The 20,523-nt window shown below is 38.6% G+C and overlaps 1 protein-coding gene across 1 annotated transcript in view; it reads right to left on the bottom strand.

Moving 5' to 3' along the window:
- The window catches only part of LOC126188991 (staphylococcal nuclease domain-containing protein 1), an 89,907-nt gene that overhangs the window by 4,570 nt on the left and 64,814 nt on the right, over positions 1-20,523 (bottom strand). The window contains exons 12-14 of the mRNA XM_049930786.1: positions 17,750-18,054; positions 16,475-16,924; positions 3,148-3,354 (exon numbers count right to left, since the gene is read on the bottom strand). Of these exons, the coding sequence (XP_049786743.1) occupies positions 3,148-3,354; positions 16,475-16,924; positions 17,750-18,054 (962 nt within the window). The remainder of the gene's footprint in view (positions 1-3,147; positions 3,355-16,474; positions 16,925-17,749; positions 18,055-20,523) is intronic.

Genomic DNA, 20,523 nt, shown 5'->3' with positions numbered 1-20,523 from the left:
CCTTAGGGGGAAAAAAGGACAGGTATACACTCGCACACACACACATATCCATCCGCATATACACAGACACAAGCAGACATTTGTAAAGGCAAAGAGTTTGGGCAGAGATGTCAGTCGACGCGGAAGTACAGAGGCAAAGATTATGTTGAAAGACAGGTGAGGTATGAGCGGCGGCAAATTGAAATTAGGTGCATGGGACAGGTTTTACACCGGGGGCGGTTACAAGGGTAGGAGCCAGAGGGTAGGGAAGGTGGTTTGGGGATTTCATAGGGATGAACTAAGAGGTTACGAAGGTTAGGTGGACGGCGGAAATACACTCTAGGTGGAGTGGGGAGGATTTCATGAAGGATGGATCTCATTTCAGGGCAGGATTTGAGGAAGTCGTATCCCTGCTGGAGAGTCACATTCAGAATCTGATCGTAACCTCTTAGTTCATCCCTATGAAATCCCCAAACCACCTTCCCTACCCTCTGGTTCCTACCCTTGTGGCACCCGGTGTAAAACCTGTCCCATGCACCCTCCCACCACCACCTACTCCAGTCCTGTAACCCGGACGGTGTACACAATCAAAGGCAGAGCCACGTGTGAAAGCACCCACGTGATTTACCAACTGACCTGCCTACACTGTGAAGCCTTCTATGTGGGAATGACCAGCAACAAACTGTCCATTCACATGAATGGACACGGGCAGACAGTGTTTGTTGGTAATGAGGATCACCCTGTGGCTAAACATGCCTTGGTGCACGGCCAGCACATCTTGGCACAGTGTTACACCGTCCGGGTTATCTGGATACTTCCAACTAACACCAACCTGTCAGAACTTCGGAGATGGGAACTTGCCCTTCAGCATATCCTCTCTTCTCGCTATCCGCCATGCCTCAATCTCTGCTAATTTCTAATTTCAATTTGCCGCCGCTCATACCTCACCTGTCTTTCAACAACATCTTTGCCTCTGTACTTCCGCCTCGACTGACATCTCTGCCCAAACTCTTTGCCTTTACAAATGTCTGCTTGTGTCTGTGTATATGCGGATGGATGTGTGTGTGTGTGCAAGTGTATACCTGTACTTTTTTCCCCCTAAGGTAAGTCTTTCCGCTCCCGGGGTTGGAATGACTCCTTACCCTCTCCCTTAAAACCCAAATCCTTTCGTCTTTCCCTCTCCTTCCCTCTTTCCTGACGAGGCAACCGTTGGTTGCGAAAGCTAGAATTTTGTGTGTTTGTTTGTGTGTCTATTGACCTGCCAGCACTTTTGTTTGGTAAGTCTCATCATCTTTCTTTTTAGATATATTTTTTCCACGTGGAATGTTTCCCCTCTATTATATTCATATCATTAATTTGAATTACACATTTTGGTTGACATCCCCATATGGTTGCACTTTCATTAAGAAGTGTTGAGTGTCATGCTGAGTCAAATACTTTCTAGAGCTCAAAAAACACTACATCTATCCGAATGCCTCGATTCAGGATGTCATGTGAGGAAAGAGCAATTAGAGTTATGCATCATCACGTTTTTGGAATCCATGCGTATTGGTATTCAGAAGGTCATTCTGTCTAAGATACATGATTAGTTCTGAGTTTAGAACACATTCTAATATTCTACAACAGACAATGACACTAATAACAGACAGTAGTTTTGTTTAAAACTTCTGTTAGCCTTCCTGTAGATATATAGAGGGGCCTGTGGGGTTCCTTGCAACTACTGACCATAATGTTTTTTTATTTGAGGGATCTATGGTTTACAGGTGTAGCTTTACAAACTTTTACAAATGACCACTAGAGGACACTACTGAGATGAGACACTACTACTGTTTCAAATTATTTCATCTGTTGTGGTAAAATATTGAATATTCAATCCTAAATGAATATTTATCTGTGAAGATAATTGTTTCTGATCGCTTTCGCGTTATATTATCAAAGCTCTAAACCGAGATCATCTCAACTGCCACAAGGAAATGCCAAAGCCACACACAAGACTGTAACAGGAGGTGAAACTTTAATATATTTGTATGAACCTGAAACTAAGCAGCAATCAACATGTTTGTGTATGCTAAGAAGGGCCAAAACCAACAAAAGTGGTTCATTTGCTTGCTTCTGTGGTTATACCAGACACATCATGACCACTGATTGCAAGGAGTGAAGAAATGTTAATACTGTATGGTATACCATTTGTTTACCGTAAGTCACTGATGAAATTAGGAAAAGCAATGGAAAACATTGTTTTTATCATATCAATGCCAGCTTTCACAGCATGTCAACCATTTGACTATTAATAGAGAAAATGATAATACTGCAATAAATGATTTGGGGGGAAAAAGGGAGAGAGAAAGAATGGAAAAGAAGGGCCAACTCACATCCAAATTCTGTATAGAATCTGATAGGCACTATCGGGCAAGGAGTTTTGCACAATTTTAGTGATTATAGTTGTTGTTCAAGACCACTGGCATAAATATTGATGTTATCCACCTTTGCTGTGGTTTGATAATTAAACTGGGGTAGTACTCCTGTATCATCCTTTTTAAAGGGACATTACTAAAACTTAGTTCAGCATTTTTACTTTTACTTCGTACCTTTAATGGAGGTTGTGTGTCAGCCATGACTTTCTGGACTCACAACTTTTGTACCACTAACAGATTTTACAACCTCTAGTAGTTTTGTGGATTACTGAGACGGTTACAACCAAATACCATTTCAATCAGATCAGTCACTAATTTAGTTTTGTTCAACTGAGCTCTCAAGTTGATGTTTACATTAATTACTAATCATTTCTGATGTTTATGCATGTCATCACATATGCTCAATGTCTTGGATTGATGTATGGGGTCACCTAACTTTCCTTTTAAATTGGGATGGAGGGACGGAAAAGGTGTCCTATTCTTAATGGATATCTATTTCCAACAACCTCATTCTTACAAGTAGGTTCCTCTCAGCCTAGTTCGAGTGATCTGCCCTTTATAATGTTCCCCATTTTATCCCTCCATTTCCTTGATGAGGAAGACACTACTAGTTCCAAAACAATGATAGTGTAAACACATTCCTGTGTGTATCAGCAATACTGACATTTCTTACATGCTGGACAGTAATTGTCTTTTTTCTAATAAAAACATAATACGGTTAAGAACACATGGAGCATTAAGTGAGAATACTTACTAGTTTTTGGAGTCTTTTTTCTCTTCTACTGTCAACCAAAAGGAGACCATCTTTAATAAGATTTTTAACGATATCTTCTTCATGGTCATTAACTTCAACCAATGTTACATGGGACAGGTTGCCTATCCTGTATTCTACGTTAAGTAAAACAGGACGATTTTCCACATCACTGATGAAAGCTTTGACTGCTTCTTCTCTGTAGTCATTCTGCAATGAGAAAAGATTAAAAATATTTTTAAATGAAGGGATAACAGCAAGTAGGCAATTGCATGAAGGCCAGCAATGGGTTTTTCTCACTTTGTGTAATCATAAGCAATGGAAGATCAGATAATTCATGTAAGCTCTTCGCAGCGGTACATTTCTGTATGGCACCCCTCTATGGGCGGCTCATCACTGCCATAAATGAAATGCGTGAAATTTGTGGAAACTTCATGCACTCTTTTTTATTTAGATAGCAAGTGTTCCATGTAAGTCTACTGTTCCAAACACTAACTCAAAGAATATGCCAGATTGTGTGTTACAGATAACAATGGAAACCCCCATGGCAATATTATGAAAAAGATAGATTTCTACTCACCACACAGTGGAGTTGCCGAGTCACAGATAGGCACAACAAAAAGACTGTCTAACAAGTAAGCTTTCAGCAAAAAGGCCTAGACAATACACTAGATGACACACGTGTAGGCAACTCACACACATGACCACAGTCACTGCCTGCCGAGGCCAGACTGTGAGCAGCAGTACGTGATGGGAGAAGCAATCCTTGTTGTGAGGGTCAGGAGGAGGCTGGGGCAGGAAGGAGGATATCAGGGTAGGGATGGGGGACACTAAAGTGATGCTTGTAGCAGCATACAGTGTGTGTGTGTGTGTGTGTGTGTGTGTGTGTGTGGGGAGGGGGGGGGGCGTGCATGCACATGTACATGTCTCTCCACTGTATGGTGAGTAGTAATCTATCCTTTTCATAATGCTGTCATTATTCCATACTGGATTTTCCACTGCTTGAATTCCTCAGTGAGTAAGACAATCATCACAGTCTAACAAACACAGCTTTCAGAGTGTAACTGGCTTATGTACAATACTAACAAAATTCTTCTATTGTGAGCATATACAGTGTCATACGCATGTACTGCACAATTTTCATGAAGTTATATGAAAGAATTTTTAAATAAAAAGAGCAAAATAACTAATTCACAGGAATGACCTAGACAACACTAACCCACATCTTAACACTGCTAGTTCATGTGTCTTTCAGAGAACTTGGGGAGGGAGGGGGGGGGGACGGGACGGCAATCAGGTGTAGCAACACCTGTCGACAACAATGGAAAAGTAGTCACTGCTACCAAAAAATTTACCACTTAAAAATACTCTGTGTCCATCAGCAGCAACATCTAGACAATAGCTAAATTTGTTATAAACTTTCCAGAATGTATCCACTTTTACAGAAGTTACGGTGGCTGTTACTCTGTTTTTCATTTCTTCTATGTCATGAGGTTAAGTGGAGATGAACACAGTTTAGTAACTGTCAAATTTTTCATCACTGAATTGATGTTTCATACTAAGTTAAGTCAGTACTATGACTGGACACTATATTCTTTTTAGTTTTTGGAATCAAATGAAAACAGGAAATAATTTTCCCCCATGCACGCATGCGCACGCGCGTGCGCGCGCGCCCCCACAGTTATCTCTTGCTTTCTTTGTAAGTCAGTATAATTTTTTTAGTTAAATCAAATTTCTAGTTTGGAAACTGTAAGCCGATGCTGAAGTAATTCATACTTTGTGATTGAACTAGGATTTATTAAAGGTAACAGGAAAGTGATGACAACATGTCATACTATCATTCCAAAATTATAGTAGAGGAAATTGCTGAAAAGTGATTTTGGGTTAAATGCATCACCAAATCAGCAGCTATTTGTGCCACCCAATATAAAAGTAACAAGAGTGTAGGACTGTCAAACTCAAATTCGTAACTATTTTTTAGATATCATCAGTTTACTTTTTCTGTGGGACGTTTAATGAAAGTATCTTTCTATGGCAGTGTGGCGAAATTTGGCATTAATGAGTTATGGCAGCAGATGAACGCCAGCGGGTGCGGCCGCAAGGCAGTGTAGTTCAGCACCCCGTACATGACGGTGTCACTAGTGTCTGCGTAGGAGCAAGATAGAGAGCTGTGGAGCGAGTGAGACTGCACAGCACTGCTCTGCGCTGGACTGCCCCGCTGTCAGATCCAACATAAACAAAACAACAGAGGAAGTGCAGCTCTGTAAAAGTGGTCGATGGGCGGTAAAACAAGCAAACCATTTCAGGTTTAGTTGACAATTAGTGTTCATGTCGCGAGTTACTACGCGAAGCTTTAGAAAACATTATCCAAAACAAGAATGGAAGGATTCTACTAGTACTGCACATGCAAACTCGTCATATGTACGGTAGGCATCTTCTAAAAGAAGATCAATTTCTTAAATGAACTAGTGTCATAAATATCCTATTTTAGAAATAATTTGATGTAAGGGATATAGAGTCTCATTGTTACTGTTAGTAGTTACAAGTAAATGCTTTTGTTGTACTTCTTTTTTGTATCCCTTTTCAGAGCTTAGACATCAGATCCTTAGTTTGCTGTTTTGTACGCAATAATTTTAACTGACCAAGTTTGAAAACTTATTAAGTAAATAGAATTAAGGTTATAAAGAGCTTTAATCCTTACACTCAACATTGTTAAAGAAGACAATTAACTCTTTTTCGCGGAAATGATTTTGTTTAGGTTTGGCACAATATTCCGGGAGACTGATAACCTCAAAGATTTAGTCAAATTTTTATTGTGAAATAGTGAACGGTTCTTAGTCTTAGCAAGCTTTAAAACCAAAAAATGCACTCACAAATACACATGGAACCAAACATTGAGAGAACTTTGGCCACGTGCTTCTGTAATAGAGGATACTTCTTTCATGGAAAACAACTGTAAAAATCATCAAAAGTTTGACAAATAAGAATGCAGTCCTTCAGGCAGATATCGCACTACAGGTCGATCAGTTCTAGTTGAAACACTTGTGAGATGTCCTCCGCCCGAAGGGAAAACGGGTGAACAAATATATCTAAGGCTGGTTGAAGCTCACTTATCTCCAAAAATCTGTTTCCAAACACTTCTTCTAATTCGCAATTGATTTGAACATAATCTGATATACCCACACCATCTTTAATGCTGTCTAATGCAGGGAAGTGTTGACAATTCTCCTTACGCAACTGTTTTTCCCCACAATTAAGTTCTTTTTTTAAATGTTTGAATCGTCTGCACTAAATCAACAACAGAGTGATTTTCGCCTTGTTCAAAGTATTTAAATGACCAGTTGGGTCACTCTCAAAAGTCAAATTTGCCACCCACTTAGTATCAGGAGTAATTCTTCTGGACATCCTTCCATTTCCAAAAATGTATTGATTACATCCATCAAGCAGAAAACCCGATGAAGCACCTTCCCATCTTACTTCGGCATGGTAGGACATGTCTGGGTATTCCGCTTTGATATCAGCCAGAAATTCTTGAAATTGGCGACGTGGGAGTCCATGTGAGCGAAGATAATCAACCGTTTGAACAACTGTGTCCATTAAATCTTTTAGTTTGACAATCTTTGCACAAAGTGTCACCTGGTGTATCAGACAATGGACTGCGGCGAATAAGGAACAGCTGACTTCAGCTACTTTTGACATGACGTAACCCAATAATTCAGTGTGTATCCCTCTTAGCGCAGAGTCTCTGTCTGTTGTTACACTGGTTAGGCATTACCATTTTAAACCCACTGACCTGAACACGTTTTTCACAGCTAGAAAAATATCCAAACCCATGGTTGTGTCTTTTAATGGTATAAGGTCGAGAAATTCTTCGGTGACACGCAGACTGTCGTTGACAGCCCGAATGAATATGACGAGGTGAGATATGTCTGCAACATCCATGGACTCGGCAGGAGCAACAGAAAATGAAACGGAGTTTGCCGCTATCTCCAGTAATTGCTGATCCATATCTGAGGCGAAAGAGATATTTTTTTCAAATTTTTCCACGAGATCTGCTGGACAAATACAAGTCACCAAGTCGACCAGGCAATCCTTGATGAGATTCCCAGCTGCAAAGGATTTCCCTGCTTTCGCAATTCTCAGCGAGCATTTGTAACTTGAGCGCAAACTTTGCCCTCCTGTTTCCTGCTCTAACCAAATGGAAAAAACCTTACAATTAATTTTGTATGATCCTGCTTTTAAAACACTTTTTATCATTTTAACAATTAATTGTTTCATTCATTGAAACCCAAATAAAAAAGTATCAAAAAGATTGGTTTCCGATTCATTCACCCCCCCCCCCCCCAATTCCTCTCAGAAGTGGCCATAGACACTAGCAAGGACAGTGAAATGTGGTTGCAAATTAAATTTTTATCTGTTGGAATATTTGCATTTTAATTAATTGAAAACATAGATCAAACTACAATATATGTTTTCCCATCCATCAAAACACAAATACACAAAAACAAAGAATGACTCTTAATGACACTTTACTGCCCGAGAGAGCATTTGTCACGGCTTTTCAGAAAGTACCAAAACATAACGCATCTGAAACTTTTGTCTGTGCGACGCAATTTAATGCAACCTAAATATAAGAATTAACCGAAAATAAATGTTCCTTAATGCTCAGGAAGTTTCATATCAGCGCACACTCCACTGCAGAGTGGAAACTTCATTCTGGAAACATCAACCAGACTGGCAAAGCCACGTCTCCACAATATCCTTTCTTCCAGGAGTCCTAGTTCTGCAAGTTTCACAGGAGAGCTTCTATGAAGTTTGGAAGGTAGGAGATGAGGTACTGGCGGAAGTATAGCTATGAGGACACGGTGTGAGTCTTGCTTGGGTAGCTCAGACAGTAGAGCACTTGCCCGCAAAAGGCAAAGGCCCGAGTTCGAGCCTTGCTCTGGCACACAGTTTTAATCTGCTTGTACGTTTCATATCAGCGCACACTCTGCTGAAGAATGAAAACTTCATTCTGGAATCTGATATTCGTTAACTGGCACACTGCTAAGTGACATATCAGATTATGAAATATAATTTTATTTATTTCCCACTGGGTTTAAATAGTGCGGATGCGCCGCTGCTCCTTTTTTGTCTGCCGCTGTTGACTATCTTGATCCACTGTAGCCTTACGTCTGTTGACTAACGGTTTTGTGTCGTATCAATGCTTTTGACCGCTGCTGTCACGGTGGTCTGTCTTCCGTACGAAGCACACGAACAGCGGCATGGCGAGACGCGGCAGGTGGATCGCACGGGCATCCAAGCAACACGGCTCAGCTACTGCAGCAACATACGAATTCGCCGGGGGCCAGTGCCCTAAATATAAAAATTAACCGAAAATAAACGTTCCTTGTTGCTGACAATCTGCCAGGAAGTTTCATATCAGCTAGCGCCCCAAGGGCACAGTTTGGATGAGCCTGCCTTAGATGACAGGGAAACCGTGGCCTGGTCAGATGAGTCCCGAATTCAGTTGGTAACCGCTGATTGTAGGTTTCGAGTGTGGTGCAGACCCCAAGAAGCCATGGACCAAGTTGTCAGCAAGGTACTGTGCAAGCTAGTAAAGGCTCAATAATGGTGTGGGTCGTGTTTACATATGTATTGGTTCCTCTGTTCTGTTCAGCTATTTGGAGACCATTTGCAGCCATTATGGACTTCAGTTCCCAAACAAAGATGGAATTTGTGTGGATGCCAATGCGCCATGTCGCCAAGACACATTGTTAGCGATTTGTTTGCAGAAAATTCTGGACAATCTGACCAAATGATTTGGCTACTCGATCACCTGACATGAAGCCCACTGAACATTTTTGGGACATAATTGAGAGGTCTGTTCGGGCACAAAATTCTGCACGGGGACCACTTTTGCAATTAAGGATGGCTACTGAAACAGCATGGCTCAATATTTCTGCAAGGGGACCTCCAACAACTTTTTGAATCCATGCCACTTCGAGTTACTGCACTACGTATGGCAAAAGAAGTTTCAACACGATATTGCAAGATATTTCATGACTTTTGTCACCTCAGTGTGTATCCATTCACTTTGACACATGTGATTCTTTAGTATGTCACATTTTTCTCTTAGTAAGTGCAAATCTTGGTTACCAAAAATCAAATTTTCTACTGGTACAACGTTGTAGTTTTCCTTTACTTTATTTCTGCCTCTTGTAGAATCTTATTATTTCTTGGCTACAAGTCTTAGTTTGGGCAGCATCCTTTTCTTCTTACATTCCTCTCATATCATTGTAGTCTTTTTTCCATTACATCCTACATTTTGAATGTATGAAGAATGTGCGTTTTCAACATCGAGTACAATTTTCTCAGCTAAGACACACTGCTTCCAAAGAAGAGTCTTCCTTTACAAGGGTGGACTGAAAGATAATTCCTCTGAGTTTTAACATAAAAACTGGTAAGGCTTTTTAAATAAAGCAAATGTTATTAACATTCTACATCTTTATTCTTCATGTCTACGTACGTGCAGCCTTCTGCTACTAGAGGGCTCCAAACTGTAGTGCGTAACATGGTGGTGTGTAATATAACTGTCAGTGCCTGAGAAACAGCGTGCAGTAATTGAATTTTGAGACTGAAGAGTTCGTACACACATGGAGCACCCTCTTTTTCACAACAACAATGCTAGAACTCATATGCACGGCAACATCTGCAACAATCCAATGGCCTGTGTTCACTATCATTGATCATCCTCCATACAATCCTTTCTGATTTGCCCCCATTCAATTTTCAGCTGCTTCAAAAATTTAAAGAACACCTTTGAGGACTTCACTTTAATAGTGATGAAGTGGTGCAAGCAGAAGTGAGGTTGTGGCTAAGTCAACGAAGTCCAATGTTCTACAGTAATGGTATCAACAAACTGGTCTCCTGTTGGGGGAAAAATACGTTCCTTCCCAGGATGACTATGTTGAGGTATAAATATGTACACATGAAGAATAAAGGTGTGAAATGTTGATAATGTTTGTTTTATTCACAAAGCTTTATGAGTTTCCACATAAAAAATTCAGAGGCATTACTGTTTAGAATGCCCCTTTCTTACATTCCTACTACTGCTGGCCAGAGAGGCATTTCACAAAACCCAAGTTTTATTAGCAGCTAGAAAACCCATGTGCAATAAGGAAGAGTCCTGAGGACGTTGCAGTCCAAGAGAGTATAGACTGTTATTAAATACAAATTAGGTGCTACTCTTTGCAGCAAGAATTTTCTAATATGATGTTACAGGGAAAAACTATTGTAAATGCTCCCAGTCAGTCCCACGATTTTTCCAAAAAATCGCATCTAACCATGGTTGACGGTATTGGTTACCTAAACAACATGAAATTTCTTAAGAATCTGGAGGAAAAGGGACTTATAACTGTGTGTAAGCAAACTGTGAGAAAAAAAATACAGAATGAGTAATTTAATACTATGGAATGGGATACCATAAATTCAAAGAGGAAGTCGAATGAGAAAGACAGGTGAACAAGGTAAGTAAACTTTTTCTTACTGCAAAATTGCCTTAACTGTTAATATATTTATCCCACTGTGAGAGAAGACAGTCAAATGCCTTTATGCAAAAATATTTGACGTTGCCTGTGGAACCATGACTGTACCCAGCTGTGCGTCTCAGTCCAAAGTCAACTGACAGTCAGGAATGTCTTTCCTCAGAACTCCAGAAATATGGAAATCCACAGGAAGAGATTGGAACATTTTGGAAGGTGTACGGGCTTCCCAGGCGAATTTTACAGCTTAGGCAAAACTACCTACAAACAAAATAAGACACATGTTGCCGAGGTTGTTTCGACTGTGCGGAAGTTTTGCTGGGAAGTGCTTGCACATTCTCCAAGCAGCCCCGATCTCCTCCCATGTGATTTCCATATTTTTGGGGCCCTGAAGAAAGACACTTGTGGCCATCTATTTGCTATGGACAAATGGCTTGGGGGGAGTCACTGACTTTCTTGTCACACAGTGGAAGAAATTTATTAACAGTTATGGTGATTGCTTTTGAAATAATAAACCATTTACTTTTTTTCCCCATGTGGTTCGTCTTCATTTGATTGCCCCCTTATGAAAAAGGCAATTTATAAAGAAATGACATATTCACATTTGTACTAATAAATCAGGTCATTAAATGAAGGAAACATCTAAATTTCACAACAGATAATGCTACTATGCAAGAAAAGCCTGAAAGAGGATATGTCCAATTTCCCTTCCTTTGATAAGAAAGGTTAATAAGAAAGTTCAATATAATTTGGTCCTCAAATATACAAAACAACTATGCAAGCCATAAACGAATTTGGAGAGAACATAAGCTGCTTAAAACAAAAAAGGTTGTTATAATTTTCTGTGGACTTCCAACAGTATCTGATAGCATGAACCTGTCTTCCTGGTAAACTAGAAAGGTGTGGGTTTAGGGGAAATGTTTTGCAGGGGATTGATCATGTTATACCTGTCAAACAAAAAACTAAGACTGGTTATAACCTCAAATAAAAAAATAATCTGTAGTAATGGAAAACTGTTTTATAAGGTTTAATTCTAGATCCAAATCTTTTCATGTTTTACATAAATTATTTACCTGTTGACATAAATTCTATTTAGTACTATTAACAGGTAATACCTCAGAGGTGACTAAAACCAATAGCTTTGAGAAAATTCCACAATTTTTCTCTATTTCAAAAATAATGCAGCTACCTGGTTTTGATTAGATAGCTTACTATCAAGGTTCTGAGTAAACCTTAATTATGTAATTTAAAATTATACAATCAAGAAGAAGAACTCCAAGTCATTCACAAAACCCAGAAACTATAGGAAGCAGGTAACAGCAAATTCTGAAGACTATTTTTGAACAAAAATCTGTTCTGGCCCATAATCTATTCAGCAAACAAATTGAAGAGTTCAGTGCTTGTAATGTCTGATCTGTCAAGACAACGAACAGGAATGTGAAAAGGTTATGGACAAGCCTTTTTTTAATTAGTTATAAGATACAAAATTATTACTTTTATTATTATTATTTGGAAACGCAAATGTTGAGCCAAAAATATTTGTCACCAGAAAGAAAAATTAGAAATATGTAAAATACAAAACCTACAGATTCATGGTGTTATTTCGGTATCTGAAGATAACAACTATTCTGTCTGAACAATTTTTATCTGCTTTGCTTCATGCAGCACAAATCCTCAAATTTATTTGAGTTAATACATTTCCAACATAATTATTGTAATGTAACAGGACATTTGACTGAATACTTTGGTCCAATATTGATATTCATACCAGCTAAAGATGATTGTGGTAGTGGCTATTTGTTAAGCAGTGTATAAGAAAGGAGCAGGTATTGTGCATCCCAGTCTGCATTTGTAAGGTGGGTGCATGCACTCTAATAACATGGGCAGTGGCGAGCAGCCGTGAAATGCAAACGGTTCATTTGCCTTACGAGGCTGTGTGTATGCTTTGGTAATCCAAGCTGGCGGTGTCATGGATGGCTTGGAGCAAGAGGGCCGCTGACAATGTAAATGGGGACCCCAAAACAGATTAATTACTTTTATGTTAAAGAGAACTTTGATGAATGGCACAAGGATCTGACATATTGGGTCTGCAAATGCTAATGTTTTATATTTGGTTATAGTACTTTAAGTTCTAATTATTAAGATCTGTCATTGTGAGACTATGACTTTAAATACCTCTAAGTAGTAGTCGTGATCTAGCACCGCAGTATCACCAAGCAAGGATCAAAGTCCAGAACAAAAGACAGTTTATAAACAGTGGTGGGACAGAGTAGCTGGACCACCAGAACAATTTCTAAAAGTGACCATTCATCAGCAAGATTAATAACAGGTAACTGGCAGCACATCCGACATGGTGAAAATGTATCAAGCGCAGACAGCAGCTAAATTACATGAGTAAGAAGAAAACAACATCAATCTCTCATTGCATTATGAAACCAGGAATAACAGAAGTTTCATGTTTTCAAAAGATTTAAGATGTACACTCAAGTTCTACAGTAAATGTTTATGAAAATGTACAAAAACTTAAAAACTAGGAATATACAATTAATGTAATTCAGCATTTAAAACTGACCTGAGTACACCATAAACATCCATTTCTGAGCATCTAATACAGTAACAATTCAATGCACTGCTTTAACTTCCTCATATAACATCTAATTTTACTACAAAGCAGAATCTCAAAGGAATAAATAAACTGCCTCAATATATCTATTTTAATCAACAGATCTTGAAATCTCCACAAGTCTTCCAGAGTTCTCTGATTTCTTTTACAGTTCCCCAAGATTTTTTCCACAGTAAAATCCACCTCCCTGAAAATGTCATGATATCCTGACAAAATCACCCTGTGTCAACAGTATCCATGTTGGAACCTAAATTTAATCATCATCAGACTACAGCAACTGATGACTTGTGCTATTTTATTAGGAATCTATAATTTGCTATGCAACCTAAGAAATGTACCTTTCTCATACTGTGCCTCACACTGGCCTGTGCCTCTACTACTGCTGCCCATAATCCCAGCTCTTAATTACTGCAGTTCCTTATAGGAACTCTTAACAACCCAAAGAGCTTACTATCTCTTCCAAGAGATTTTCATTATGCTCCCACATGGTGGCTACTCAAATTTATAGGAGGAAAAAAAAGAAACCCTGAGGATTCCAGATGTGAGGGGGCAAATGGCATCAAGAAGCTCCTGATAAATTAATCGTGTGGGAGGGTGGCAGCATACCAGAATAATGACTTTTCTTTCCTCTCAGCTGAGAGATATACCAGGCATATGCAGTGTTTAACCACAGTTTTTAAACATACATAATTTATATGGAATAACATTCATATAATTAACGCACTTTGAGATATTAAGTATTTTAAAATTTGTGAGTCATAAAACTCAATAAAATTCAATTTCAATGCTAGATTAAAAACAAAAAATTCCCCGAGATTTTATGAAATTCCTGAAATTCCCTGATTTTTTTCAGGTAAAATTTAATTCCCTGAGAATTCCGGGTTTTCCAAGTGAATTGCCACCCTGTCCCAACATAACCACCACCTCTGCACAAAATTTCCTCAAACCTGTAACCTAGCTTCTGCGGCCTACTGTCTAAAAGCTGTATTTCTACATTAGTCAGCCTGCACCAGTATTATTTCCATTCCACATACTGATAATTACTACAAGGTCACCTTAACCTATGACAATGGGCATGGTGGGATGTTGGCAGAATATTTATACCAACCAGTACCCACATGAATGCAATATTAAAGAATCCTTTCCTCACACCTTCATTTCATACATAAATGTCTATTTCATCTTTGGTGGGTGAAGTGAAAAATGATGAGATCAATAAATGGCTGTGGAATCAAAGGTGGCATACCTACCGTACATTTTTCATAGATTTCTTGAGTGGGCTTTTTCTTAACTTTAGTGAACAAATCCAAAGAAATGGTAATATTGCACATCATGTCCATAATTAACATTTAACTGATTTTTTCCTTAGTGATGATTAACTCAGAATCAATCCCTATTTCAAGAACATGCAGCCCACTAACAATAGTTGTTTGCCTTTCTATGTGAAACACACACTTGCAACCCTGGCAAGACACTCCTTGCTACACAAGCACACTGCCTCACCCTTGTCTTCATTCCCTCCACTTGCATGAATATCCTAGTCTATAAACTTTGTTATGTCACCTAGCCCAATAAGAAAAAATTTGACTTTGCAATATTTTGACACAAATTACTGTATTGGCATAGAATGCATCAATCAATTTCTCCACCTGAGTTGTTATTTCCAGAAGCCATGAAATGAAACAAGGCTCTCACTACCTATTACTTTCCTCACACCACACAGTGTACCCATTACATTTCAACCTCTGAAATTTCTATCTCAAATTCTATACTCCTTCTCCAGCTCATTTTCTTGCCTTATGCATTGTTGGCATACCATACCACAATATAATTCCCGCACATACTACTATTATTCCTGCACTTACATACACTAACAGTGTATGCACAACTGTTCAACTTTATATGACGACACACATTTGTCAAAAAGAAAGAATTAGCACAGTCTATTCCGTCTGCCAAAGGACAAAATAACCGTTAATCCAACAACAATGTGTCTGGATGTCACCAGTCAGTATTGTTTTACAACAGGTGCTCTGGTTCTCAATACCCAACTGTGCTCAAATTAAATTAACTAACACTATCATGGTCTGCTTCCTTTCTCCTCTTCCTCCTCACAACATTTTTCCTATATCTCTTTCCAATTTAGTTTTCCATTTTGTATCTCCTACACCTTTCTAGTTTGCTCTCTCACAGCTGCCTCTAGTGCCATTTGCTTCCTCCCGCCTCCACGCCTACAGTGTTACCTATTGCTGCCCATTTTTGCTGCATTTACACTTTTTATGTTCAGGCAATCCATCTCTTACATCCCTCTGGTTTCTTCACAACTCTATAACTTTCCGTATTTTCTAATATCTGTGGTTAGCATGGATTACTTAATTAATCCCTTATTAGCCTTATTCCTTCCAACCTCCTCCTCTCATTTGTTGGATAAAAAATAATAATAAAAAAAAAACACCAGTGATTAAAGTAATGAAGTCTGCTAGACTACGTTTGAGCAGCATTAGTGTGCATACGGGTTTCAGGAGTAAATGCAAATAAAACGTTGCATCCTAACTGCATACAAGGAATATGCTGCATTTCATTCTTACATTGTCCTGGTGCTGCATCTCAATTGGAGTGTGGATTGTGTAGGGTGGGGTGGGTGAGAGTAGAAAAAAGTTGGGAAGGGGAAGAAGGGTAAAGGGACACCAAAGATATGGAGGCAGGAATTTGTCCCTCCCAGAGGACCTGCGTGTGGCACTTGGAATGGATTGGGGAAAAAAGAACACAAGGAGACTACAGAAAGAAAAGTCGGGTTGAAGTGAGTGGGATAAGAACTAGAAGAGATTGAAGCCAGAAAGATTGCAGGATGTGTTGTAAGGACAGGTTTATTCTATGTAATTGGGAGAAACTGGTAATTGGGAGGGGTGGTTGGGGGTGGGGGGTAGGGAGAGAGGAGGAGGATCTGGATCTGGATCTGAACGGGATGGGTTGTGAAATGGCCAATGAAGTTAAACAGAAAACTAACAAAATGCATACATGGTAATAGTTCTGCTGCATTGAAACATTGATTGGAAACCCGAAAATATCAATATATTACTGTGTAACACATGACTTAGTCAATAGTTTCTAATACAGTTAATTAACACGTTTAAAAGCCTGTATGCAACTGCTTTAGAAGAAAGACTAACAATTAACTACTTACGTCATTCCTTGGTAGCTGAACACAAGCCAGTGCATATTCCTGAGCAAAATATTTCTCAGAAGAATATTCAGCTGGCAGTTTTGCACAATCTGAAACATTAATTGTTTCCCTGTTGCCATAGTCCACATAAAAAACAGACACATTGGAGCCAGAAATCTTCTCTACTTTTGCTCTGTACCACTCACGATCCAAACTAAACCTGGCAGCACAAAGTTCACCTTTCTTAGGTGTGTGAGCACCAGGTAACGGAGGATTAGTTGTGAATTCTTGTCTTATTTTTGCCATCAGCTGTTCTAAGTTTGGAACTTGGTCAACCATCTGAGCATAGAAATGCAGATCCGGAGTAGCTTCAATAATGAGTACTTTCTGGTAGTCTATTTTTCTTTCCACTACCCTCTCTTCTTCAATTTTTTTCTCTTCTTCATTTTCTTCAACATAGTCCTTCCATATCTAGGTACCACAGAAATACAATGTTAATATAAAAAATTAATTAAAACACTTAATAATAGTAGACTAATTTTGTAATAAACAGGTTAAATCTCCATGTTTCACACAAAGATCTACAATTTCAATGTATCTAAAAAATAACAAAGGAAACTAGAGGTGAAGGAACATTGTGTAATAGTTTTCACTTGGAGTAACTGAATTTTTGATGTATTGCCTGTTGGCTTTCACCTCGGGATTTTTGGCCAAGATTAAATTAATGATTCATCCGACATTTCTCCAACATGAGTGGGTGCCTCTGTCCAAGATTCACTAGCAACGAAGCTTGATTCAGTCACTTGTACTGATAAAACATGAAACAAATGTCCATCAAAGATCCCCAGATCAAAGCCAACAGGCAAAATGTCAACATGGGACCACAAAAACCTCAACAGTTTTGCATTTTGTTTTGTCTAGTCATCACATTTGTTAACTATGCACAATGATTACATTGATGCAAACTGAAAAAATTGTCTAAAAGCTCTTTTCAGTAATGTAGATTTCCGATAGTTAACATAGCACTATGAAGATGACTGGCAGTGACCAATAAAACACACACACACACACACACACACACACACACACACACACACACACACACACACACACACATTTTATTGAATTTATTTATAGTACGATACTATCACAATGTGCTTATTATATTACAGTTTTGAAGTGTCCTACTGAACAACTAAAGCAACAGACATACATTTTGGTACAACAATTCTACTACCCCCCCCCCCCCATGCTAAACGCATTATTTCTTCTGAAAGCTATAATGGACATACATACTTTTAACTTCTTCGCCTTTGCTGTGTCTTCTGCTGTTTTCAAAGAACGATAATGTTCTGATCGCTCAGCTGTTGGGTGAACAGATGCCAGTCCCGTTTCCACTAGTGCAACTGATAAGTTAACACCCTCAATCCATAGCCATCCTATGAAATTTCCTGCTTTGTCCATTGACTCCACATGAATTTCTACCTCACGTTGCAAACATTTGTCTTTTGTGAAGGCCAAGGCTTCTTCACCATAAGGTTCACCTTCCACAGTTCCAGTATTTCCTGGTCCTGGTCTTGAGCCTCTTGGGCAGTTAATACCTGTGACACAAAATTTTTACTATCTAAGTAATAGTATACATTGAAAAATTAAGATTTTTAACACAGAAGCTTTGATCATCATGATCAACTGCACATACAAACATATGTAGCCACCACACTAATGTGTAGAATACATGAAAAACCTTGACAAGAAGATTGACACTGTTCCTAAATGTTGTTCTCTGGAAGCCAACTTTTATAAGTTCATAAATGTAGTAATTGAACGCTTTTTGAAAATTGATAAGGATTAAGTAGCTTTTCACACATCACAGCAATGTACCTGCCCGAAACTTATCTGTAAAGGACACTGAAAATGGCTGCTGCGACAGCTCATGTGACAGTGATTTCAGTGAAATTATTCAACCAGCCTTACAAATAAAGTTACTAGTTGTGTACGGTATGTGTAAAGTAGAGACTTTAAAGTGCCTTTGCATAAAATTCCTGTATTCACAACTCACAAAGTTTGGGATATCCTATAGCACTGTTTAGTTCCTGTATTTCCTACTTCAGGTTGCTGTTACCCAGCCACTCCTTCATGGAGCTATGTTGTTGGATGAAATTTTGAATGTTGTTAGTAGACACACTTATTAGGTTTCATTTCTTTGTTACTGAATACTATGGAATTACCTCTGTCAACACTATTTTAAATTACTATTCACCATATAGCGGAGATGCTGAGTCACAGATAGGCACAACAATAAGTTTTATTTGTGACAGTCTTTTTGTTGTGCCTATCTGTGATACAGCATCTCCCTTATATGGTGACAATTTCCCTTTCATAATATTGTTACTTTCCATCATGGATTTTCCGTTGTTTGATTTGTTTTAAATTATTGATTTTTAATTTTCTATTACTTTTTCCTTATTACTGAAACTTTTTTTTTCTATTTTTTATTTTTTTTTATTACGAGTTTGCACCTTTTACTTTTTCTTTACTATCATCCTTGTCAAACTGACATTCACTGCACCATTCTTATATTGTTCCTCTGTGTTATCATATTTTCAGTTTTTCTAATGAGATTCTTTGTGTACTGAAACCTTTGCTCATGAAATATTTCCTTCCTGACGCTGTTCTGAGTGAGACAGATTAAACAGGGATGAAATGAATATCAGAACACTATTAGCTCTCAGCAATATGTCTCAATTTACATAAGTCTTGTCTTAAGACTTGTGTCAACTTGTGTTTCATTCACTCTCCATGAATTTTGAGTGATCAGTTGTGAGCTTTTGTGCATGTGAAGAAAAAAGAATATCTGTAAAGTGCCCAGGGTGTATAACCAAAAACATCTGTATGACAGCTATTTTTTACAGTAACTAAAACAAGTACGAATACCGAAGTACTTATGTATGGATACCAATTATAAGTAATATTTTCAACATAATCACAGTGGTCATTACAACTTTTATTGTAATGGCGCTCCAGCCTTCCTAAAATGTGTGGCACGAAGGTAACTCTCGTGACTTGCTGTTTGGAGTACGGCATTCTAGTTGAAACCAGTTAAGACCCTTGTGTGAGAGATGGCTTTATTTTGACACAATGAGATTCATTCTTAACAATTTATTTTACTTTTAAACATAAAGCATGCAGCTTTACTGTATGGTTAAATGATGATGGCGTCTTCTTGGGTAAAATATTCCGGAGGTAAAATTGTCCCCCATTCGGATCTCTGGGCAGGGACTACTCAGGAGGAAATCGTTATCAGGAGAAAGAAAACTGGCGTTGTTCTGATCGGAGCGTGGAATGTCAGATCACTTAATTGGGCAGGTAGGTTAGAAAATTTAAAATGGGAAATGGATGGGTTAAAGTTAGATATAGTGGGAATTAGTGAAGTTCGGTGGCAGGAGGAACCAGACTTCTGGTCAGGTGAATACAGGGTTATGAATACAAAATCAAATAGGAGTAATGCAGGAGTAGGTTTAATAATGAATAAAAAATAGGAATGCAGGTAAGCTACTACAAACAGAATAGTGAACGCATTATTGTGGCCAAGATAGATACGAAGCCCATGCCTACTACGTAGTACAAGTTTATATGCCAACTAGCTCTGCAAATGATGAAGACATTGATGAAATGTATGATGAGGTAAAAGAGGTTATTCAGATAGTGAAAGAAGACAAAAATTTAATAGTCATGGGTGACTGGAATTCGACAGTAGGAAAAGAAAGAGAAGGAAACGTAGCAGGTGAATATGGATCGGGGCTAAGAAATAAAAGAGGAAGCCGCCTGGTAGAATTTTGCACAGAGCATAACTTAATCATAGCTAAACCTTGGTTCAAGAATCATAAAAGAAGGTTGTATACATGAAAGAGGCCTGGAGATACTCGAAGGTTTCAGACAGATTATATAATGGTAAGAGATAGATTTATGAACCAGGTTTTAAATTGTACGACATTTCCAGGGGCAGATGTGGGCTCTGACCACAATCTATTAGTTCTGAACTGTAGATTAAAACTGAAGAAACTGCAAAA

Source organism: Schistocerca cancellata, chromosome 5 (genome assembly GCF_023864275.1).
Source record: "Schistocerca cancellata isolate TAMUIC-IGC-003103 chromosome 5, iqSchCanc2.1, whole genome shotgun sequence".
NCBI classification, from domain to species: Eukaryota; Metazoa; Arthropoda; class Insecta; order Orthoptera; family Acrididae; genus Schistocerca; species Schistocerca cancellata.
The sequence above is the reverse complement of the archived record's forward strand: the minus strand, read 5'-3'. Positions and strand labels throughout refer to the sequence as shown.